This window comes from Phaethon aethereus (genome assembly GCF_964289735.1).
Source record: "Phaethon aethereus genome assembly, chromosome: Z".
NCBI lineage: Eukaryota > Metazoa > Chordata > Aves > Phaethontiformes > Phaethontidae > Phaethon > Phaethon aethereus.
Window position 1 is genome coordinate 46020872 of NC_138577.1, and position 26173 is coordinate 46047044.

The 26173-nt window shown below is 39.7% G+C and overlaps 1 protein-coding gene across 1 annotated transcript in view; it reads right to left on the reverse strand.

The window, feature by feature from the left end:
- Positions 1 to 728: 728 nt before the first annotated feature.
- Positions 729 to 26173, reverse strand: part of KIF27 (kinesin family member 27) — a gene marked incomplete at both ends in the record, with an annotated part of 30883 nt that continues 5438 nt past the window's right edge. The window contains 14 exons of the mRNA XM_082013409.1: positions 729 to 1192; positions 2844 to 3008; positions 3496 to 3694; positions 4522 to 4728; positions 5657 to 5872; positions 6497 to 6673; positions 7721 to 7834; positions 8187 to 8384; positions 9391 to 9596; positions 10682 to 10837; positions 11385 to 11518; positions 11854 to 12029; positions 12583 to 12789; positions 17950 to 18093. Of these exons, the coding sequence (XP_081869535.1) occupies positions 729 to 1192; positions 2844 to 3008; positions 3496 to 3694; positions 4522 to 4728; positions 5657 to 5872; positions 6497 to 6673; positions 7721 to 7834; positions 8187 to 8384; positions 9391 to 9596; positions 10682 to 10837; positions 11385 to 11518; positions 11854 to 12029; positions 12583 to 12789; positions 17950 to 18093 (2763 nt within the window). The remainder of the gene's footprint in view (positions 1193 to 2843; positions 3009 to 3495; positions 3695 to 4521; positions 4729 to 5656; positions 5873 to 6496; positions 6674 to 7720; positions 7835 to 8186; positions 8385 to 9390; positions 9597 to 10681; positions 10838 to 11384; positions 11519 to 11853; positions 12030 to 12582; positions 12790 to 17949; positions 18094 to 26173) is intronic.

Here is a 26173-nt window from a genome sequence, read left to right on the forward strand (position 1 = left end):
ATATTGGTTCATCTGGCTTACCAAGACATGCTGAATTTGGTCCTTTGTTTTTTTCCATCTTAGTAGTACAGAAATAAATATCACACTGAGTTGCCAAGTGTAATTCTTTAAAAGCCCAATAAACAAAACCAGCAAGTAAAATAAGCAATTCTCTGAATTTCATACATAAGCCATAAAGAAAACTAGGTACTTTTATGTTCCTTTTCAGCACAAATTTATCTTTAGGTACCGATTTTGGTCTCAAACATGGCTCGTATAAAATGTTTTTAGATAAAGAATGTACAAAAGCCAGTCGCTATCAATACTAGGTGACAGTCTGGCAACTAAATTTTCTAGCTATATATCCAAATAAATTAAATAATTTGTCATTGTTTCTGACCCAAGAAAGTGAAGTAGACTATTGTTCTAGGAAACATAGTGCAGTGCATGTCACAGTGCAGTTTTTGAAAAGCTTTTATATTTTTTGAAGTTACTGCAAAAAATACCCCAATATAAATAATTTCTTCAATATTAAAAGGCCTTTGAATGAAAATTCTTAGATACTGTGTTAATTAAAATTAATCTCAGATTCTCTGAAACTGTGTGAGCATAACATCTAACGACTTGACAGAGAGCAATAAGGACTAAGAATGCTTTATCCGTGGTCAATACTTAACAAGACCATGAACAAAGAAATCTAATACAGTTGCTTCAGTAGCAACAGCTATTAAAAATGCAATGAAGAGTAGCTATGTCTTAGTGACACTAGACTTTTTGTCCGTTTCAATGGAATCTGGAGCAATTAAACTGACACCAACTCCAAGGCCTGAGCGTCTCAAAGATAATTCAGAGGGAGGAATATGACGTAGCTCTCGGCGAGATAGTTTTACTGGAGTTACTCCTTGAAACTGTGTTACGGTTTCTCTTCTCTGGATGACAGAAGGTAGCTGAGAATGAGATTTTGAAGGCTGAGCTTCATCTGCTCCTGTTTTGTCATCACTAGTGCTTGAAAAACATTCTTTGTTGCAACCAAATTCTGGAACATCTTCTCCAAGCTTGTATGAATTCTGCTGTGCTCTTAAAATACTTGTTCTATCTGTTTCTTTTATTTTCCCTGGTTGACTGTTGGTTTCAGGGTTAAATGTTGACTTGAATTCTTCAGAAGCAACTTCTGCTTCATCTTGACTGGATGCCTTGTCACCAGCACTGTTATCTAAAATGAAATTTATCAGGAGATAACTATCTAAAAGATACAAATCTCCCGAGTGCCTGCCATCAAGATATATTAGTTAGTCAATATGATTTTACAGCATCAGTAACTTGTAGTGTGAACATGGTAAAAATTATCAGCACCTCACATTTTGTCCTTTCTGTTAAAAAGTTTGTCATCTACAAAAACATCAGAGGTATTAACTGTTACTTGCCTCTGACAAGATGCTGGCAATACAAGACTCACTGTTCTAACTTGTAATATATTGTAGGAAGCAGTCTTAAAACAACTGAACCATGACAGTCAAATATGAGATCATTCGTATATTCAGAAACAGTCAGTTACACTAGGATAACACAAAAACACATTCTGCAAATTTGACTGTAATGTACACACAGGGCTTTTAGTATTTTTAAAGCTCAGCAACAAATCATAAAGTGTTTTTATTACATTGCACTGCAGCATGCCTCAAAATGTATTAAAAAGAAAAATAACTAAATACAAAGTATTTCTTACAAAACTTACTAACAAACATATGTATTTGAAAAAGTTGGAAATTCACAGCTATCTTCTTCCTTCTTCTTGCTACAATTTGGCTAGGATGGGTGTTTCCCGGTATGGATACATGCCCTGAACCACATGCTCCTTTGTATACTAGACATAGAATAGTCTTTCCCACGCTCATTTATAATCCAACCTGTAGAATATTCATGTTCACAGTTTGACAGTGTACTTTATAGTAATGAACATGTTGGCTCGTTATCCTGCCTAGGGGGCATGGGCTGAGCCTTAATTCCCTCTGGGAGTAGCAGGTACGTGATCAACATCTATGTGTTAGGAAGGCATGGCACTGCCCGAGTGGAAAGAAACAGAAGCATCCATTGGGAGGAAGAACCTGTCACGCTGAGCCTCAAGAAGAAACACAGGGCCAAGAAGACTGTATAGTGCATGTGAGGTATTGGTGGTGGCATCAAGAGGTGCGAGACAACTGAAACAGTGACAGAAATTGAACCTTCTTTTCTCTTCCACTTGAATAACTCTACTACAGGTTTGGATTCTGGCAAGTAGGACATGGAACAAAGTAGGACATGAAAAACTTACAGCAGTGGTTGGTTGTTGGTTTGTTTGGGGGGTTTTTGTGTCAAAGCACAGAACCACATTAGAAAGGTCTCTTTTTTTCGCTGTAAGTGTATAAATCTTCTCTTTTAGCCTTAGTAAGTAAGTAAAGTAAATTAGTAACTGAAAGTATGGAATTCTTCACTGACAATGTCCCAGTAAGTAACTTTTATGAAATCAAGTGCTGGGAGCAGCCTACATAAGAGCATGGCATATGCCAAAGCTGTTAGTTACAGCGTCATTCAGACCTTTTCAGACAGTAAAATTCCTTTTTCTTAACCATCTTGTAGATGCTGAAATTATGTTAGAATCCAGATAAAACAGAAGAAGAATTTAAACCACTGGTATACCACTGCTACAGCTACAAACCAATGTTGCCTCTCCTTTGTAACTCAGGAGGAAGTGTAATGTATTCCTGGAGAATAGATAGTTCAGTAAAAATATGATTTTTATGTCTATCTGATATACTTCTGTGTGTTCACCACCCTTCAAATGTTCTATTGACAACTGCATAAATATTTCAAGAAAATGTACTTACATTTAGTGGATGCCAGTAATTGATGGGATGACTCTCCAAAGAGGCCCTTCAATTTCTTCTTTAGCTCTCTGCTGGTTTTCTTATAGAAAAATAAGTCTTTTTCGAGTTGTTGGACTTTTACTTCATACCCTTTCAAGGTTTCTGCAATACCTTCGCTATCTTGTTCTAGGACAAGTAAAACCAGTTTAAGAACCAAGTACCTCTGTGCCAAACATCAAGATGCCCAACTAGTCAGAATATGTCTTGTATCTTGCTGACGCTTTGCTTGCAGCGTGTACATTTTAACTAGTATGACACAGGATCAAAAAGGGCCATGCCAACCCACTTGTCAGTTTTAATAGGAGTATTTAGAAGATCAAGATCAGCAGGACCGGTACCTTTCAACTTTCCAGTATCAGCAAATTCAATATGAAAATACACCAATTATGATACTGCTTTAAAAAAATACTCAGTTTTCTCTTCATACAAACACCATGTGTCTACTGTTCAGCATCCTACACAACATCAGAATTAGTGACAGACAAAATATATCTATGACCTTATTCTTCTTTTTTTTTCAGTTGGAATAGTAGTGACTGAAAATACTTGCTATACATTTCTCAGTAGTGACTGAAAATACTTGCTATACATTTCCCCCCCAAGAAGCAAATACCTTTGAAATGATGCAGTATTAACTGTAGTTTTTTCTCATGGTCTTTGTGTTGTAGGGTCAGCTGCCTGTCATACTGCAACTTGACGTGTTCAAGTGCAGATTCTAATTCACGTATTATATTTTCCTGGTCTATGACCTTCATTTCCTGTTCTTCAATCTGCAGTTGTAGTTTACGTTCAGACTCACGTAGGCCAACAATCTAAGAAAGAAATACACTTCTTTTGATTTATCAAACCATTTCCATAAAAGATTTTACTTACCCTTCTGATTAATAGATTAAAGCATAAAAAACCAATGGTCTCTGTAAGGCATAAGCTTATATTGGAAACAGATTTGCCTGCTTGCCTGTTCACACTTTAGAAATGAGCTCTGTATGTTTTGATCACATGGACTAGTGGATTTCTTTAATACCCTGTGCAGAATTTGAACTGAAACAACAGTGTTTTCCTGATTCTGGAAAACTTCCAACTTGCATCCCACAGACAACTTGTTCACAAAATCACTCAAGGTTCACCCAAGGTCACAAAGATACACCATGTCCTAATGCACTTCATTTTTATGTGTCCAGATGTCAGTATGATTCTTCAGTATTTGGCTGTACACACTGCAGGCAGTGTATGCAAAAAGAGTTTATACTGTCTTTAGAAAAAAAATAGGAATACTAGCCTGAGGTTTATGAAGCCTGCAGGTGGGAAGAATTTCAGTGCAATGCTGCTATTTAAATATGTTGCTGCTCCAAAAGTTAGCAACACAGAGCACTGGAAAGGAGCAAGAAAATTTCCAGATTTGTAGCACCTTTTAAGCTAATGACCCCAAAACAAGATATACAAAGTTAACACATAACCATCCTATTTAGGTTAATGTAAAAATTAAAAATATCTGAATTAATAGCAAATGTATGTAACCTGAAGAGATTTTCACCAAAAGTTTGTTAAATTTATTTTTAATTCTTGACACCATTTCATTTCATTATCTAGAACAGTAACAGAAAATAGGATAAAATATTTTTCACTAGCCAAAACAAACCTTGTTGAAATATTTGAAGAGGATAGCTCTGAGCTCAGCGGCAGACAGGGAAACTAGTTTTCCTAGTACATTATTCTCGCTCTGTGAAAGAATCTGAGAAGATGACCTAAGCAAGTGCTGGCGATTCTGAATACTTTCATTCTTGTAATCAATAGCAGCCTCCAAGGCTTCAATTCCTTCTTCCAGCTGGAAAAGGACATGTTCTTCCTACAGAGAAACACATGAGGGAGATCTTTAAAAAAAAAAGTGTAGAATTAATCTTTCTATATATAAGACATCCTTTAACTTCATTCTCAGGAGTGAAACTAAACTTAAGGGCAAGACAAACTAGCAGTAGTAGTATAGAGAATGGAATGGGAAAAATAAGAGGTAGAGTACAAATCTAGAACATTTGTCTTTTTCTGCCATAGTACCCCTTTCATGATAAAGAGGTCGATCAAATGGTTCATCACAAAACCAGAAAAAACAGAAATAATGTTTCCCTTTTTATCCTTCCTTCATCCTCCCCACAGTTTGACTTCTACTATTTTTTTTTTGCTTGTGCTAGTTTTTTGTTGGATTAATGAGTGAATCAGGTCAGTAAGGAGTTTAGCGACCATAACCTGTGTAGGGAATTGGGAGAAATGCATGGCCTGAAGCACTGCAGAAGATTTTGAGGAGTGAGGCAAGTAGGGTTCTTTCTGGCACATTACCACCTCAGCCACATGCGCAAACTGCTTCTCAAGATCTAGAAATAATCTGTGTGTTTTATATGCGTTTATTATATCTTCAATGTAATTATACTTATCAACCCAAGTGTGGCCCATCCAGATAATATGACTTATTTTCACTGTAAAAATATGGACGCCTTCAGGTGAAGTTTGCTTTTTCACAAAACCCTGTGAAAAAAATCAAGGGGCCTCACTATGTGAGTACATTGCCTTGTTCTATGTCCTGACATTAAAATATCTGCCTATGATAAACTGATGAACTTCAAATTCCCTTATTTCTGATTATATGATCCTTGGGCCAGTGGAGTTTGTCAAGGCACTAGCTGAATTAAGCCCCTCTGAACAAGAACTTTAGGTTCTGATTGGAATGCATTATTGTACAACACTACCTAAAACATATATTTATCTCAGAGGTGCTTACTTACTTCAGCTGACAACACTTTACCATCTTTCAGTTTCTCATCCACACTATTCCTTCTTCTGAGCAGCTGATCCCTTTCTGTCTGGAGAACCTGAATTTTTTCCAAAATGTCTGTCTTATCTTCAGTGGCGCTGTGCTGAAGCTGCATACCTTTATCACACAGTTCCTGATCCAGCATACTTAAGCGAGTAGACAATTTCATACTGTCTTTGTTTAAAGCCTAAAAGAACCACAGCAATGATAGATATAAAACTAAGATACTCCTTCCAGTAAGAAAAATGTAGATGAGACCGTCACATTCTGCAGTGAAAGACTTGCCTACTTGCAATGGGACCCCATTTATTTTGAGTAGACAGCTACCATAAAATTCACTGTTTACTGAGAAGATCAAAGAAAACAAAAACGGTCAATGTGCAGTTTTCTACATAATAAAAATTAAAGGGGCTAGTCATTATAAGTCACAATGATACTTCAATTTCTATTCACTTTTGCTACTAAAAAATAAATAATGCAAAATGTTTCCTTGTCATGCATTCCAATTTGTAAAAGGACCAAGTAATTTTTAGATACCATATTATTTAACGCTCTGCAACAACAGGACTCCGTAGTTCAAATTTTCTTCTTGTTGGAATTTTGGGGAGAAAAAGTGAGTAAAAATTATTGTTCTGTGTTATTCACATTTTAAATGTTGATTTGCTCAAGCCACACAATAACTTCATGGCAGTGGTAGAGACACAGGTCACATGGTTTGAGCTGCTTCTGCTATCTATCTGCCTTCCCCCCACCTCAAGTCTTTCAGTCAGCACTATAACTGTGGTAAGTTTCAGGTTTTTTCTTAAATCACCTGGCTAGATCTCAGTTTCTTGATTTCCAGGTGGCTTTTCTCCTGCAATAGTGCTTCTTTTTTGGCTACAATGGCTTCTCTTTTCTTTAAATCTTCTTCTAGTTCTGCTAACTGTTGGTGCTGTTGGAGAATTCTTTCCATTTCTTCGTCCAGCCATTTCTTTTGCTCTTCTAATTTCTGAAGTTTAAATAGAGATCCAGAGAGCATTAACCAGGATTTTTTTTCTCAGAATTTTATGATTATGTTTTTCAGTTTTTAGAATAACTGTAGAAGAAATTGACATTTCTAATGTTGACATTAATTCTGCAACAGAATCTTGATTCAGAATAACACAGAAATTGGACTGACTTAAAAAGAGGCTCAGCAATGTTACATTGCTACATCTTGTATAAACAAATTTGTATCAGATTCCTGTAATAAAATTTATTCTTTTTCTAAGAATGGTTACGTAAATAGATGTCTTCTATATAATCACAGCAGCTGGGTTTGGAAGGTACCACAAGAATTCACCTAGCCCATCCTTATTGCATTGTGGTTGCCCAAAAACAGCTATTTGTGAAAAGACATTAAGTGACAAGAAATTATGTTGTTGACAGACAGAAAGACAGTAAACGAGAGCTCTGATCCTGCTAGCACAGTCCATTATAAACTCATTCTGAAGCCACAGTTTATCAGTTCATGTACTCCTGTTAAGGCTAAAAAGTTGCCTTTATTTAACTTTTAAAATATCTTTTCACCTTTAAAGACTTTGGGTAGCTCATGAAACTCTAATGTTCCAGTGTCCACATCTGAAATAATGTAAGGTGACACTGCTGCACAGGACACCTACTTTTCTAACTCTGTTAGAAGCAACCAAAACCATAGACCTCTGCCATTTATATCAGAGAGGAAAATGAAAAAAACAAACAAACCATGGAACATTTATAACAGAACTCATCAGGATCACCCTCAAACCTACCAGACAACCAAACCCATTGAATTCTCAGGTCTCGGAATCAGCATCTTTGACAAATTATAGAAATAAATGACATTAGAGCCTCTCTTTTCTTTCATTAAAAAAGAGTACAAGAGCTGCTAGACTATACCCCCAACTTTTGCTACAGCAAAAAAGAAGACAAAACTATGTCAGAATACTCTTCTTCCAGACATTTTACAAAGATGACTATGGATAAATAAAGAAAAAAATTTTTCAGGGCCCACAAAGATTCAGAATAGATTAGCTACCTGTAGCTTCTGTGAAGTTCCTACTGAGTTATTTTTCTTCTTTTTAAATGCGGCAATCTCTTTATCCTTAAGTTTAAGGATCTTCTGTTGTTGCTCCATCTTCAGTTGAAGTTCCTATAAACAAACAATAAACCCCATTCTTCCTGCCTCAGTCTGTTTTTAAAATGCATTTAATGTCAGAGTCCACACAAGTATATAATTTGAAATACTGACCCTAAATTTACATGTAGAATTGCAATTTAGAGCTAGACATCACGTAATAAAACAAAAAAAAAAACCCTGAAGAGAAAGGCAAACTGAAGATTTCTGTGAAAATGTTTATAGACAACTTCTTCAATGCATTTGCCAAGAAAGTTTTAAGTAATTACTATGGAGAGCCTGGCAGTATAGTTTATAGTCTTTGGGGAAGCAGAGGCAAAATTGGCTCATCTCATTCTTTGTCATAAAGAAATAGGAAGAATCCTACTTTAATTTGTTGCTGGTCCCGTTGAATCTCTGCTTCTAGTTGCTTCTTTTTTTCACTCTCCTCGCACAGTCTCTTCTGTAGCTGGGTCTGCTGATGCTTCATCTGAGCCACGTTCTGCTCAAGTTCTGTTGCTTGTCTCTCACTTTGGTTAGATAATGAAGCCAGATTCTTAGTGTCTTGCTGCTTCTTCTGTAAGGCCTGAATGTTCATGGCAAATTTCAGCTTAATAGCAGGAAAACTTTTAGTTTTAGGAGCAACCAAAACCACAGACCTCTGCCATTTATATCAGAGAGGAAAATGAAAAAAACAAACAAACCATGGAACATTTATAACAGAACTCATCAGGATCACCCTCAAACCTACCAGACAACCAAACCCATTGAATTCTCAGGTTACAACTCAGCTTCATTCTTTATTTCACTGGCTTCTTAGTCAGCAAGACTTACTAACTTCTGCCCAAACAACCACTCGTTATTTCTGTGGTTTCTGAGCTATCTGGTAAAGTTGGCACAGGCAAAATTAATCTCAAGCAACATGAAAAGTAACGATATAGTTCATGCCTGGCAATACAATGAAAGTAGTAAAAACTAACAGAAATCACAGCTCAGGAAAATGCGCAGGGACATAATGGTGCCAGAAGGCTGGTCCTGAGTTCAAATCAATAAGCCAGCTACCTCTTTCTGTATGGTGCTTGTCTGACCCACCATTCTAGGACTGAGAGGCACAGAGCACCTAAGCTGGCCCTACACAGAATTTAAACTTAAGTACTGCAGAACTTAGAGGTAAAATGTCAGTGCCAAACATATATGACTGTGTTGGGCCTGGTGTGGCAAACCATCACAATATTTTGCTTAGAGCTGGAATTTGTTTTCATAAAACATCAGTTCTATTCATGACAGGTAATAAACTTGTAATAGTCTCCTTGTGTAGATTCTTTTATGGTACTACATACAATGGTATATGAGCATCTCTTCTTTCTTGGTTTCTTATCTAGCAAGAAAATACTGTATGTATCTAACAACATATATGTTAAATAGCATTCTGAGTATAATAACACTAAGTTTCTCATTAGCTAGTTCAATCCAACCAGCTTCCAATGTGTAAAACTGGTGAGAGTTTTACAAGCAGAGTGTTAAGGTTCAAAGGTGATAGTGAGACAGAGATTTGCAAATCTTAGATCAGAATCAGGTCAGATCAGAAATACCTGCACTTTCAACTTAGCTGCATCCATCCTCTTCCTGAACTCTTTTTGTAACTTGGCTTTCTCAGGAATGTCTCTCAGCTCCTTGCTCTCCAGCTCCTGAAGCCGCTTTTGTGTTTCAGCCAGTTCCATTTTGGCCTGCTCTGATTCTTGCTCCAGTTTAGTTATCTTCAAAGAATATTGCTTACTTATAGACTGAGCATCCTTACCTTAAAGACACCATATCCAAATAGTTTAAAAACAGTAGGATAATCAGTTGAAATCTAATACTTAATTCTGTAGTTGAGTCATTACTTACTTCATTCTGGCTAAACCAATAATTTCTGAGACATTTTCCAACCCTAAAGGAACATACGGTTCCTTTCTAACTCTGAAATAGAGATAAAGGAGGAGAGTCTTAAATCTGAATTCTTCATGAGTCACCTGATATCACCAAATAAAGTACCACCTGAGTGTAAAATAAAGTGAAATTCTTCTGCCTGCTGTAGTCTTTGCCAAAAAGGCTCTCCTGTATTTTATAAATTTTGCTTTTTCCAGAAGAATAAGCCATTTATTTATTACTCAACTTTCAGCTTAATAATCAGTAAACAACTTTGGATTGTGTTTCTACTCTCTGACTTGCCCTGTTTGGGTGCTCTTTCCCAAAGTACTATTTTTGGGGGCACAAAATCTTTCTCAGTGCCAAAAGACAATCTCAAGAGAAGGTATGCATAGGAGAAGAGTGTGATTGAAGGGGTTGAGCAAGGAGATCCTTTCTGTCATCATAAGGCTAGTTTCTAGCAGGCATATATATATGTGTATATATATATATACGACAGGACAGATGTGTAAAGGATGTAGGCTAATAGGGACACTGACATTTTCCCTCATCTACTTCTGACTCCTGTTTCTCTACTGCAGTGCTGGGGATGCCTACATTCCCAGCACAGTGGTGTATCTTCTCTCCTAACCCAGAGACACCATGTGACAAATATATGTCCCTGAAGAGATCAGTAGCACTAAGCATACATGAAAAGTTACACTATTGGTGGATAAAAGCAGTAATTAGCAAAGCACAAAAAGTATTTAACAAAATAGTTCTGTGTATCATAGCAGAGTAGGCTGTGATCAAAATTTACATCCTTCAGTGCAATCATAGCAAGTAATTAATGAAAGTTATGAATATTTAAGTTATTAAAAGTATTCTTGCATAAGATAATTACACAAAAACTAAGACATGCAGGACTTCAGAAGTTTTGTGCCTTTTCTTTTGTTTCTGAACTTAATTCTAATTTTCCCTACAGTAGCCAGTTACCTGTTCTTATTAATTCCTTAATAAGTTCCTCTTTCATTTTGATATTAAGTGCAAGTTCTCTCATTTTTTGCTCAGCCTCAGTGAGTCTCAACTCTGAATTCTTTAACTTCTGCATGTTAAAAACATGACTTTTTTGGAGGCTGTCAATCTCTTCACCTTGAAAGAAAACAAAGCAAATGGAGATTAAAAATCTGGAATACACACTGTATCCAAAAGATATTGCTCTGAAAAGGTGTATGTGTGGAGTTCTTCCATACAAAGTAAAAGAATCAAAAGGAAAGAATAGTGCAAAGAGTCTTTTCCCTACCATGTGTCTACACAGGAAATGAAAGGTTGGCATGCACTAGCATTTCAAGACTCTAAGAGGGAGGAAAAATATTCCTGAAATGATTTCAGTGCATCTCTGATAAGATGATAGTATCTATTTTCTTGCATTGAAGCACTACTAAAGATTTATATCAAAACAGCTTTTTGATGTGTGACATGCTTTCTGGTTAATACGTATTACTTATTACGGTCACTGACATCAGTTTCAGAAAGTGGAAGAAGAAGAGAATCTTGAAAGCCTGTGTTGAACTATAACCAGAAAAATACTTGTAACAAATACACATATTTTGCTGGGAAAAATAATTACATGTGCTAAAGACATTCTTGCATATACTGATACTGTAATAACATTTGCTCTCAATGACTTCCATTTTACCTGTGGTTGTGTCAGTCTGTAGTGCAGATTTGTTGGATAAACCAGACTTGTCTACTTGACACTTCATGTCACTTCGATCAGGAAGAAAGCACAGAGAAGCCTGTTTTCGTGTCCATGTTCGGTTTATGGAATGCCTAAGAATGAAAAACATGCTACATTCCAAACATACAGGAAATTTTTTACTTCAAGCTTCATGCAAAGTACATGATCTTAACAGAGAAGAATCCCAAACTCACATAAGCATTTGTACCTTCTTTCCCATCCACTCCCCACCTGCTGCCCTGATCTTCATGGTAGATCCTGGCCCTCGTAGATTCTGGTCCCAAAACAAGGATTATGCAATCTTTACTAAATCAAAACCCATAAGTAACACCACAAATGGTCTCATGGTGTGGGAGGATTAGGCAGTAATACTGCCTTTGTTATGCATTTCTCTGTAAGAAAAATTAAAGAGTAAAAAAAAAATTACTTAAATGAGGTTTTCTTTTTGCTGCCTGTATTTTCTTCCTCTTTATCGCTCTGATCAGAGAGATGGCAGTGAAGGACTTTATCCTGATCTTCTATGTTGCTCAGTATCATCTGGCTGCGAGCACGGAATTCTGCCATTACCCGGGCCAGGGAGAAGGCAGGGAGGCTGGTATACACCTGTCAAAAAGCACACAAAAAAATTGATGGGTAAAAATGCTTGCAATAATTTAGCAGTTCTTTACTGATATTTTAAAAATATTTCAATTTAAAAGTCTGTCATCACCTGAGCTTGTAAGCCAAATGACAGAGGTTTTCTATAATAACTACGAATACCTTTGTAACAAAATGTTTTGTGAGAGCTTAGAGCAGTTGTTCCAAATGTGAAAGAAGGCACTGTTAGCAACTCATTATCTAACATATTCAGTATATTGGTAAGAGTAATCATTAATTTCTGATAATGCTTCATATTTGAACTCTCAAAACCCCAGGAAAATACCAGAAAAGGCTACAGCTTTAGCACTTTTAAGTGATAATTTTAAGCCTCAACATTTTGGACAATTGTGGCATAGCATATGTTGCAAAACATTAAAAAGTAATTTTTCACAGTCTTCAATGGGAAGTTAAATAGCATCTGAGAAAGCCACCATAATTTGGCATGTCAAGTCTTAATTATTGAACTATAACCATTACAAAGCAAAGGAAAATAATGTAACATTTGGGTACACCTTACCTTTTGGGTCTCTGTCCCTGTAGTTGGGTGAAGGGCATGTAGCAGACTTTTTGTGAGTGGGACACTATATGGCCTCCTTGCGGATGCCACAACAGCTGGCCCATCTCCACAAGCACGTGAGAAGTCTGAAGTTTTCACATCTGTAAGCTTCTCTAATTTTTCTTTTAGCTGATTAATAAGCATTTGCTGTTCCACCATTTTCTCGTTCTCATGAGGAAAAAAAAAACAAAGCAAAACTGTTGCTGATCATGAGCTCTATATCCACCATTTCTAAATTCCTTACAAAGCTCACGAATCCTGTAAATCCCTCACTGACCCTAATTTCTTCTGCAATGCACAGGCAAATTCTGCAACAAACTGAAAATTCTATGACATATCATTAATCTATCACACACAGCCCAACTCCAGTAAATTTTAGACACATTTTTGTCCAGAAAGACCTGTCCCAGTTAAGTTATATTAGCTTATCTAGGCATCTAGTAGGACGTAGATGACATAGTTATCAGCCTGTGCTTGCTTTATACATGCGTTTATGGAGAAATAAAATAAGAATTCAATAAAAATGTTCAAATTGATTATTCTATGATTCTGTAAAACATGAAACACATGGTCTGAGTTTAATTAATTAAACATGTATACAGGCTTCCTTTTCCTCTTTGAGCAGTTCCATTTTAAAGATTATTTGTATTAATAAATATAAATGTATATATGATCCCACGATGCTTTGTACAGGCCACTTCTTTTTCTTCTACAGAGCCTCAGCTTCACTGGTAATGCTAATCTGGAGAACTTACTTATCTGCTACTCATCCAGCAGTCTCTGTACATTGTTCAAAACTACAAACTTATCTTACTTAAACTGATTCATCTATAAAGCCAAGATTATAACCATTTTCAATTCCCTCTATTCCTTTCAATTCTTTTCAAAGTACCATTAAAATCTGGTCTAGTAACAACAGGAAAGTTGACTAATAGCTAGTGATAGTCAACTGAAAGTATTCAATTAAAGATATTTTGCATTCTTGTACTTTGAATAATACATTTTTATTAATTCTCTATATCTTGTTTTCTTAGACTGCAAGTTCCTTCCAAACACACATAGACAATACCTTGCAAATTGACATTTTGTTGGAATACAATACATAATAATCCTGTGTCATAGGAAATAGAATACATATATATGAATATCATATTTCTTATGATTTGTTATGATGGGATGATTCTTATGACTGGAGTGCTGCAATGGATGGCTATAAGCTCTTCAGAAGGGATAGGCAAGGAAGGAGAGATGGTGGGGTGGCTCTGTATGTTAGGGAGAGTTTTGATTGTATAGAAATCAGCGATTGTGAAGACCAAGTTGAGCGCTTATGGGTAAGGATGAGGGGGAAGGCCAATGAGGCAGATATCCTGCTGGGAGTCTGTTATAGACCACCCAACCAGGGTGAAGAGGCAGATGAAACGTTCTATAAGTGACTGGCAGAAGTCTTACAATCACTAGCCCTTGTTCTTGTAGGGGACTTGAATCTACCAGACGTCTGCTGGAAGTATAACACAGCAGAGAGGAAACAGTCGAGGAGGTTCCTGGAGTGTGTGGAGGATAACTTCCTGACACAGCTGGTAATCCAGCAGGAAACAGTTAAGGACCTGTTAAACCACCTGGACACCCACAAGTCTATGGGGTCTGATGGGATCCACCCAAGAGTACTGAGAGAGCTGGTGGAGGAGCTTGCCAAGCCACTCTCCATCATTTATCAGCAGTCCTGGTTAACAGGGGAGGTCCCAGAAGACTGGAGGCTTGCCAGTGTGCCGCCCACCTACAAGCAAGGCCGGAAAGAGGATCCTGGGAATTACAGGCCTGTCAGCCTGACCTCCATACCAGGGAAGATCATGGAGCAGTTCACCTTGAGAGTGCTCACAAGGCATGTGAAGGACAACCAAGGCATGGGTTCATGAAAGGCAGGTCCTGCTTGACCAACCTGATTTCCTTCTGTGACCAGGTGACCTGCCTAGTGGATGAGGGAAAGGCTGTGGACGTTGTCTACCTGGACTTTAGTAAAGCCTTTGACAGCGTCTCCCACAGCATTCTCCTGGAGAAACTGGCAGCTCATGGCTTAGACAGGTTTACTCTTCACTAGGTAAAGAACTGGCTGGATGGCCGAGCCCAGAGAGTCGTGGTGAATGGTGTTAAATCCGGCTGGCGGCCGGTCACGAGCGGTGTTCCCCAGGGCTCGGTTCTGGGGCCGGTCTTGTTCAATATCCTTATTGATGATCTGGATGAGGGGATCGAGTGCTCCCTCAGTAAGTTTGCAGATGACACCAAGTAGGGTGGGAGTGCTGATCCGCTGGAGGGCAGGAGGGCTCTGCAGAGGGGTCTGGACAGGCTGGATTGATGGGCTGAGATCAACTGTATGAGATTTAATAAGGCCAAGTGCCAGGTCCTGCACTTCGGCCACAAGAACCCCATGCAAGGCTACAGGCTTGGGGAGGAATGGCTGGAGAGCTGCCCAGCGGAAGAGGACCTGGGGGTGCTGGTTGACAGCCGGCTGAATATTAGCCAGCAGTGTGCCCAGGTGGCCAAGAAGGCCAACAGCGTCCTGGCCTGTATCAGAAATAGTGTGGCCAGCAGGAGTAGGGAAGTGATTGTGCCCCTCGGCACTGGTGAGGCCGCACCTTGAATACTGTGTCCAGTTTTGGGCCCCTCACTACAAGAAGGATGCTGAGCTGCTGGAGCGTGTCCAGAGAAGGGCAATGAAGCTGGCAAGGGGTCTGGAGCACAAGTCTTACGAAGAGCGGCTGAGGGAACTGGGGTTGTTCAGTCTGGAGAAGAGGAGGCTGAGGGGAGACCTTATCGCTCTCTACAACCGCCTGAAAGGGGGTTGTGGCGAGGTGGGTATTGGTCTCTTCTCCCAACTAACTAGCAATAGGACGAGAGGAAATGGCCTCAAGTTACACCAGGGGAGGTTTAGATTGGAAATCAGGAAAAATTTCTTCACCGAGAGAGTGGTCAAGCACTGGAACAGGCTGCCCAAGGAGGTGGTGGAGTCACCATCTCTGGAAGTATTCAAAAAACGTGTAGACATGGTGCTTTGGGACATGGTTTAGGGGGCATGGTGGCATTGGGTTAACGGTTGGACTTGATGATCTTGAAGGTCTTTTCCAACCTTAGTGATTCTGTGATTCTGTGATTTTGGAAGCATTGAAGGCAAACTGATCCACCCTGAAGCTATTATTTAACCCTTTTAAGACTCTTCGTCCTTGATACCCTTCTACATACAACCCCACACTGCAACACCTATTACAGATATAGATATGCGTATAAACATTTAATAACTAGTACATGCTACATTTAAAGTTCTTATTCTATCACGTATCACTAAACTACATATTCCTGTGAATACAACTTAAAATATTGACAGAAGCATTTGCTTTTCATTATTCTACCTATTTTACATATTTTTAAATAGAAGTAGCAGTTTAGTGGATTAAGTACCAAAATGGGGCCTGAGTGCCCTCCAGCTTCTCTCCTGTCTCTGGTACTGAAACAAACATGATCTTTTACCGACACTGTTCCTGATTCTGTTCATTACCTCTACCTTCTATCCTCCAGAATGTATATAATCATTTTCTCAGTATAATAAGTTAACACTATGCTGTCCAGGTTAAAAAAAAAAAAAAAATCCAGCCAGAGGTGACAGCAAAGAAAGAAAGTGGCAGAGGGAAGAAAAAGATGATGACTAGTATACTTACCTTTCATTCATTGACTCTTCCCATGCTATCAGCAAAGAAGAGGAAAAAGGAGAAAAAGCAGAATAAGGAGAAGAGTACTAGCTAGCCATCCTTATGCTTTTCTCTTTTAAAAAGTCAGATAATAATTTATCTCTCATCCACATGACAGGAAACACCAGGAGAATGTTAACTATTCTATTTATGGTATCCTGGATCTTGACACATTATACACTTTTACTACCCAACATACTTTCATTAGCAAGCACAAAATCTAGAGAAGGAAGGAGGCAAGCAGTGTTTCCACTATGTCACTCAGTTTTCTCTAATAGTAAATGCTCAGAAAATTAGGATGAAAATCTGTTTTATAAAGTCAAAAGGGAACAATACTCTAATTATTAATAAAGCTACAAAAAAATATGTTTCTATACAACTTTTCAATTAAAGCATTCTATAGGATCTTTATAGTCTTTTTCAGATTCTACAGAATCTTTAAAGGCCTTTCAAATCCTAATTCATTAATTGTCATGAAACTACTTAGTGATAATATACATCTGAGGGGAGAGGGGGTGTTATGCTTTAGGAAGCATGGAGAGGGTTATACATGTTATGTATATACATGTATATGTATGTTATACAGGAAGGCTGTGGCACAGCCAGGCTGATACACAAACTTCAGGAATCACACTATTGTGCTTCATCCACTAGAGAAATTCAACTCATTAAGTAATACATCTCTAATTCAAACAAAATGCCCGTAAGATTGATAGGTAGTTATGTCCAAAACAAATCCCAGGGACCTGTCTTGAAATAATGAGTGCATGCATACTGATTCAAAGAAATCCAAACTTAAGAAATTTAAACTCAATAACATCAAAGTGATATTAAGCAGACATCTTTATTGCAGCGCTGGACGCATGAGGGATATCTCCTCCTAACGTGTGTGCACTGAAACAAAAGTTCATCCTTTATATACCTGAAAGACATGAATATTCACACATTTTCCAACAAATCACCACCTCCTTGCTTATCTATTACATTTACATAATGCTGGCTTTGCAAAACTACACTACGCATGCGCGGGGGTCTCGGGTGGTTGTCGGTGGTCATTTGGGGACTTAGACCCCTACTCCTTTTTCCCTTTTATGGTCACAGGTCTCTTGAGGATAATTTCTTCTCCTTGAATGTTCACCCTTTCTGTTGTTCAGCCAAGCAGTTCCTTCTTATCATCCTTGTTAGAGCATTCCTGCCAGTCTGTCTCTACGCTCAAGGTTAAAATAACTTCTCTGTTTTCTTTAATCTCTCAGTCCTTGCTCTTAACTTTTCTCTGTTTTAATTTTCATGAGCCTGCTTTCCTCATGATTCACTGTTTACACATAGTTACAATGTCAGCATTGAGGAAATACAGCCTAAGGACAATGAGAATAGGCCATTAAACATAATTACACAATTAGGCTAAAGAATTCTATACTAAAGTTAAACTAACCATGTAATCAATAACGTTCCATATATTAAGACATTTGCAAAACTTACAGTTGATTAGTGACATATGCTAAAACCTTGTAATTGTTTTAGATCCTTGTTTCAACACAGAGGAAGGATGGTTCAACACAGATGTACATAATGTGCACCGCAGGACAAATACCTGTAATCTATGTGTTTCTTGAGCGTCCTTTAAAGATTCCAGTTGTTCTTCATTTTCCTGTAGTAATGTCTTTATCTGATTCTGCAGTATCTGCAGTTCATGATCCTTCTGGCTAAATACTTCTTCATCCATAACTAGAGCCTGCTAGATAACAAAGGAAAAGTTCAGCTGGGGAAAAGGGGACATCATTATTATTTCTTACAGTTGGAAAATGGAAAAAAAACCCAAACCAAATGTAATTTGTTGTTAAAAGATGTGATCACAACTACAAAGTTTTGAGGTATGTGTGGCAAATTGTCCAAGTGGTTATCTGTGGTTTCTACCATTTATTTCTTCACTTGATTTTATCTGTTGATTTTCTTCTGACAAGTTTCTTTCTTCCAAAGGGAATAATGTACCCATAACCAAAACTACTTTACTGAAGTAGATATCTAAATCCAATTATTCTCTTTAGGGTGCTGTGAGATGTAGCCACAAGATCTCAGCATCAACAATAAGATTAACACACTTCTCAAACAAAAAAATAAGGACACCTGTCCACATTCTGCAACTCGTGTAAGAGCCTAAAGATTGAAGAAACCATAAGAATGCTTCTTCAGATGTTCTTGTGGACAAATAATCCAATATTGATTGAAGGACACTTCCAATTGTTGTTACTCTTCCAGAAAGCCTGTAGAAGCCAAATATGAAGTATGGAAACATCATGTCTTATTGTTCTAAAACTGGGTACTTCTGTACAACTGCATCTTGCTTCCAAGAAAAGACAACTCTTAACAGCTTTTAAGAATGCACTCAAGAACCTGATGTCTCTTTAGAGAATAGAACTTTTTCCAAAGCCTATGTACCAATGCAAATGTTTCTACTAAATGTAGTTGACAAAGTGTATCCTGTCGCCCACCCTGTGCTGTATCATTAAGCAGAGTTATGTGGTTATGCCAACTATAGAAAAAAAGAAGCTTGCACAGATGTTAGCATGGTGACAGAGTGGGGCAGGATGAAGTGATAGAAAACTGAGTGGCATATTGTCCATATTGTATTAAACATACATAACTAAAATCAGAACATATTTGCTCAGTTGCACCAGGTGTCGGTGTCAAGGGTTTGGTGGGGTTGACTACAGGGATGGCATCTGTGAGAAGAGACCAGGGTTGCCGCATGCTGGACACAGACGGTTCCAGGCGACTCCAGTGGACACACCACAGGGAACAGCTGAGCCCCTCAGCCAAGATGGTGGTGCCTCTGTGATAGTATATTTAAGAAAGGGCACAAAATGCCAGACAGGCAGGAGAGGAGGGAACCAAAAAGAGTGAGAAAGAGCAGAGGGAACACCAGGAGGAGAAGAAGGGGGGAGGTGCTCCATAGTGGAGCAGATACCCACACTGCAGCCTATGGAGGACCCGTGCTGGAGCATATGGGTCCTGAAAGAACTGCTGCCCATGCAAAGCCCATGCTGAATCAGATGAAAAGTGTTAGGAGGAAAGAGCAGCAGAGAGAAACTGCTATGTACTGATCATAAACCACCTCACTATGTCCCTGCACCACTCAGCAGTGAGGAACAGGAGTATGGAGTGAAGGAGTGAAGATAAGCCTGGAAAAGGAAGGAAGGAGAAGTGTTGTTTTAATGTTTGTCTTTTTGTTCCCCACTACCCAAACTAGTAATTTTTTTTTTAATTGGCAATAAATTCAATAATTTTTACACAACTTGAGACTGTTTTTTAACTGGTAAGAAATCTCCCTGTCTTTATCTCATCCCACAAGCCTCCTCATTCCTGTTCTTCCTATTTTCTCTCCCCAAGTCCTGCTGATGAAGGGGTGAATGAGTGGCTGGGTGGGAGTTTCGCTGTTAGCTATGGCTAACCCACTAGGGCAGTATTTTTATTTTGTGTAAGACAGCATTATCCATGTAATCATAGCTGTTAGCAAAGCAATATGTATATACACACAAGAACAGGTCCACTACTAGCTATTAAAGCTGTCCATATGCAAGCTCTGCTCTAGAGTTTGTACTGGCTCATTTATTTTAGTGTCTCCTTAACCATCTCCTCCTGGCTGTGGACAGCATACTCACCTGGGGAAATTTAAGTTTAAACTCAGCTCTTACACTGTTTTGAACCTGGGAAACAGAGGTTTAAAATAAGCTACAGAAGAAAATCAAGAAAGAAGAAAAAAGCTGTGATTTAGATTGATTGAGAACAAAGAAAAGACAGAATTTGTATATGCAATTGCCTGGTAACAATCTACAGGCTTATCACAGTTTGGAGTGCAAACTGAAAATGGGTTGGTGTTATAAATTTCCAACTTGTTGGAGCACTATGTCCTTCTACTACAAGACAGACTCAGATTCGTTTTTCTGAGCTGTTCATCTTATATCAGAACTTCACTCAGTTTCAAACGAGTGTCCAGGTATTTTAAGTTACAAAATTAATTTTCATTTGGGGTCCTGTTTATTATATACTACTCTGCATTATTTTGGATGTTTTGTTATTCATAGTCAACATTTTAACTCAGTACATCCAAAATATGCACTTCCTAAATGTATATGGGGATGTTCGCAAAAAGAATTATTTATGTGATCATGTGTCAGTTCTGTGCGGAGACATTGTCATGCTTGAGAAGGCTGAGAGCTCCCCACAGGTTGCCATCTAGCACTGTTATCTGCTGTCTGAGAAGGAGCTAATTGGAGCTACTGGCATGACAGGATCCTCATGGGATATCTGCATGTTAGGAATCCCATATCTTGTTTTGAAATTCTCACCTCAGCTAGAAAACTGTAAAGAAGTATGATGCCACCAAAAAGCAGAAAGTTGATAGATAACACAAAAGCAAGTGTTAGAAAAGTGATGAGACAGAGAAATCCGTAGTTTAGAAGCTCAGTTAGCTGCAGGCACGATAATGAAAAGGAAATGCAGGAGTTCTTGGTGAAAACATTGCTGAAGAAATACAGGTTAGGAAATGACTTAATAATAATAGGTGAGGTACTTGCAACTTCACAGTATTAGATAAGCTAGTATATTACATACCTAGTATTAGATAATGCTAGATATAAATTGCAAAAATTAGCCCACAGGTGATCTGTAAGTGCACAGATATCTGTGATAATATCTGCATTGTAGTTATATCTGTAATGCCTCTGACAGACTACTTTCTTTGCAGGATTTAAAACAATTTCTGAGTTTACAGGACAACTGAAAGTAGTTGTTGTGGGTTAACCCCAGCACACAGCTAAGCACACACAGCTGCTCACTCACTTCCCCTCCCACCAGGGAAGAGCAAAGGAAGAGTAAAAGCAAGAAAACTTGTGGGTCATGATAGAAATTGTTCAGTAAGTGAAGGTGAAGTGGAAGAAGAGAGAAAATAAGACAAGCAATGCAAAGGCAATTAATGCAAAACCCACCACCTCCCAAGGGTAGACTGATGCCCAGCCAGCTGCTGAGCCAAAGGTGGCTGACAAACCTAAGCCCTCCTCCTCTCCCTTTTTATTGCTGAGCATGTCATATCGCGTGAAATATCTCTTTGCTTGGTTTGAGTCATCTGCCTGGTTGTGCCCCCCCCCCCGGGTGCATGCCCCAATCTATTCACTGGAGTGGCAGAGGGAGAAACAGAGACAGCCTTCACACTATGCAAACACTGTTCAGCAAGACCCGAAACACTGGTGGGTTATCAGCATTGTATTGGTCACAAATATAGAACACAGCACCCTATGAGCTGCTTTGAAGAAAATTAACTCCACCTCAGCCAGACCCAGTACAATCTCCATTCCATATTCCATACCATTTATGTCATGCTTAACTCCTACACTATCCAATACAACCTCAGTAACCACCACCCCCCCTTATCCTCCTTTGATTTATGCACAGATATCATTCCCTTACTCTATGGGCCATTCCTGTAAAATATCCGTAAAATATTCCTAAATTGTCGACTGAGTTAATTTACTCCACCACTTGGGTTCTGGCTGTTATGGTAGTCACTCAGGACAGGAGAAGCATGTTGTGTTACGTTACTAAACATCAAAACGAGTTCAGGCTGGGTCACTGATGCACTTGCCTGGCTTTTCATGAGGCTTGTTCTCTGTTGGTTTAAGAGATTCCTGATGTTGTACTTCCTGAAATATACAACTCAAACCATGGGTTATTCTCCCACAAGGTTAAATCTCTTGAGGTACACATGAGATTTCCCCATCCTCCCACCAAGTTTACCTGGGTCCTTGAGCAAAAGCAGTCCCACAAACAGGTTTGCCTTTTCCCAAGGGAGGAACAATCCATGCTGTCTTTCCCAGCCAGTTCTCTACACGCACTACTGGGACCTTATCTCTTTCTACAGTACACAGTGTTTTTGTTTGGGCAGGTCCAGGTCGGTTAGCTAATCCTCTGGTATTAATTAGCCAAGTGGCTTCTGATAAATTTGCTGACATGTCCCAGTGCCCATTGCTTTCAGTAAAGTCTTTAATAGTCCATTGTAACATTCAACCTTTCTGGAGGCTGGTGCATGATAGGGAATGTGATACACCTGATGAATGCCATATTTCCTGGTCGGGTGCTTATGAGACTGTTTTGGAAATGAGTCCCATTGTCTGACTCAATTCTTCCTGGGGTGCCATGTCACCACAGAATGTGCTTTTCAAGGCCCAGGACAGTGTTTCAGGCAGTGGTATGGGTACCATGCAGTGTTTTGGGTGGTGGTATGGGTACCCTGCTGTCCACTTTTCTTGTTCCACAATATCTAAGGCCAGCCGTATGGCCTTGGATCCTCTATACCCACAGCTCCAAAACCCTAGAGGTCGACCGTGGATGTTGCCAGGTGCTTTCTGCCAGAAGGTCCAGCTGAGGCCATGGGAACAAGGGAGTTTCAGCTGGGACGATATTGATGCCAGCTACCATCATGGTAGCAATTGGCACTTGCAGCAACCCCACAACAGAAAGATTGTCCAAGATGCCAGGTGAGGTAGACAGCTGTTTAATCTTCTCTGAACCTGCAGTGGCTATGTCAAAGGCCGAATGGTACCTCTTTGGATCCTTGAAGTACCCTTTTTTGAGACAGTCAATGGCAAGGATATATGGGGCCTCTGGACTGGTGACAATAGGATGCTTCTGCTACTTGTTTCCTGTTAGGCTCACCTCAGCTTCTAAAACAGACAACAGTTGGGAACCCCCTGTCACTCCAGAAATCCAGATGTGTTCTGCCCCCTTGTATCCTGATGGCTTTAGGGTACACTGTGCACCAGTGTCCACCAAAACCAAAGTAAATCAAATTGTCCCTTTCCTCTCCTTGGCTGCAGGGAGAGTCACCCTATTCCCAGTCAGAGCATTCATTACCTGACTCCTATAATTGCAAACTGCAAGTCTTTACACCAGGAAAGGAGCCCATGCATCTCTCTGTCGCCCGGGCTATGCCTCAAGGACTATTAACAGGTGTTAATAGTAGTTAATTACTACAGACCAGCATGGTCCTACCATGGTAGAAAGCATGGGGTTCAAACACACATGGACATAAGTCCATCAGATCAGTATCAGAAAGAAGAGAGAGGCCCTCAGCCCATCTACTGCATCTTGAGAATTGCTCAACAGCAATTCCCAATTCAATTGGCAACTGGAGCAGTAACCTTCCTGGAAGGACCCTTTTTTACCACTGCTTTTTCCCACAATTCATGTACAGAGACTTCTAGGACCAAGGCAGGTACAACAACTCACTTCCTCATATCATCCCCACAGTCACACAGATAGAACCACAGGGTGGCATGTGGTGTGTGCCAATGGTTCCCTCTCCTTTGAGCAGAGAACGGCTAAGATGCTGGCCTGCAGGGGCAAGGAGGGAGAGACATTATCCACATTCTCTACAAGTTGCCTAACCTTGTGGAACAGTCTTTCCACAGATGAAATGCAGGGCCATAGCAGGCAGGGGGAATATAGATCCTCTTCAAGTTGCCAGAGCTGGCAGACTAATCTATTCAAAGTTGGTGCCTCAATGTCAGCCTGATCCATCAGTGCTAGGCTGCTGGTGCATGATGTCAGTGTGCTCTATACAGACTTCTGCCACAAAACACATGTGTGCTGTATGTTATTTGGATCTTTGGGGGCCTGCTTATTGTCCATGTCACTGCAGACCACCTCCATGACCGCTCATTCCCTTAGACACTGGATACCTTCCTCTGTGGTAGTCCACTTGCCTCACTGGATTACAATATAGAATCATAAAATCATAGAATAGCTTGGGTTGGAAGAGACCTTTAAAGGCCATCTAGTCCAATCCCCTGCAGTGAGCAGGGACATCTTCAACTATATCAGGTTGCTCAGAGCCCCATCCAACCTGACCTTGAATGCTTCCAGGAATGAGGCATCTACCACCTCCTTGGGCAACCTGTGCCAGTGTTTCACCACCTTCATTGTCAAAAATGTCTTCCTTATATCTAGTTGAAATCTACCCTCCTTTAGTTTAAAAACATTACCCCTTGTCCTATTGCAACAGACTCCGTTAAAAAGTTTGTCCCCCTTTTTCTTATAAGCTTCGTTTAAGTACTGGAAGGCTGCAGTAAGGTCTCCCTGGAGCCTTCTCTTCTCCAGGCTGGACACTCTCTTCCTTAAGAGGGTACCTTGTCTTCATGCTTGATAAGAGCCACCTCCAGAGGCTGCGGGTGGCTGCCCTTCTTCTGATCCCTCTGTCAATCCCACAGGCCCTAGCAATGGACCACAGCTGCTGTGCTTCCCTACCTTCTAGTTCCAGACTGTTAGCCCCACTATCCCAGCACTGGAGCAACCAGGTAGCAATTCGCTCATCTTGCTGATGGACAAAATCTTTCTGCCTATCTTGCAGCTTGGTCATGGATAGGGACTGGGTAGTTTCTGCCTCTTACAATTTCTATCTCTTTCTTCCCTGTCCTGCTGCAGAATAGTCTGCCTCTTCTTTCTCTCCCCATCTCAGATGGAGCAGCTTCTTCTCTTACTAACTGAGTTGACTTCTGCTTCCACTCTTTCTTTTTGACTACAGAAGCAACTATTACAGTTGAGGGTTCAGCCTCTGGTTTAGTGTCCGTTTGTGTGGCCTCAGAGCAAGAGACCTTCTCAGTGCCCGTTTGTGGGCTCTCAGATTGGGAGACCCTCTTGCATGTTTGAGCGCACTGGACAGTCGCTTCACAGGCATGGGTCAGGTCCCAACACAGCTTTAGAAGTCACTATGTTTCACCTCCCCTCCTTCAAATGGTGTATTAGTTTGATGGGTTTACAAGCCTGTTCAGGTGTGAAATCCCAAGCTGCCGGAGGCAATAATAGCCCTGCACACCTACGCAACTCCTCCCATACACCCTGCCACCCCAGGGATCAATCACCTTAGAGCATGTTCCTGTGTGGCATCCCCAGTTAGTTGTTTAACCTTTTGAACAGCAGTCAAAATCAGGATCACAACACACACCAGTATGAACAGTTTGATTACATGAGGATATTGAAGGAACTGAGAAGACATTACATCAAATCTATTACATCATCTATCACAGATGAGAGGAAGGGATAGGTACCATTCTCACCTCTCTCCAGAAAATGTCTCTTAGAGGAGAAAAAGGGAAAGGTATAGCTGCTGGTTTTGTCCATGAAATGGTTCTTGGTGTAGTGGGGACACCAGCGATGTAGGACTCAAATACCAGATTAGGCTGAAAGCCAGTGGTTTCATCATAGCTCTCCCAAGCAAAGGAAAACAAAGTGATAACACACTAAACAGCAAAATCTGAAAACAGTCATTAATGATTCTTGGAGTCTGTTGTACAGCAAGAAAGGAATCAAGCATTGGAATATTCAAAGGAACACATAAGTCAGCACCCAAAGTAAGTATGCCAGCACCATGATCTGCAACAGCTACTCAAATAACCACTTATCCAAACAGGTGTAACACCTAGAAGTTTAATCTAGCACACTCTAGTCAAATCTGTTATTATCTCAAAGGCCTTGAGCCCCATGTTGAGTACCAAAGAGACCATCGTGGGTTAACCTCAGTAGGCAGCTAAGCACACACAGCCAATGTGGGGGAAAAGCAACAGAAGAGTACAGGAAAGAAAACTTGTGGGTTGAGATAGAGATTGTTCAGTAAGTAAAGGTGAAGTGGTAGAAGAGAAAAAGAAAATAAAACAAATGATGCAAAAGCAATCACTTACCACCTCCCATGGCTGACTGATGCTCAGCCAGTTCCCAGGAAAAGTATGGCTAACCTCCCTAAACCTCCTCCTCTCCCTTTTTATGGC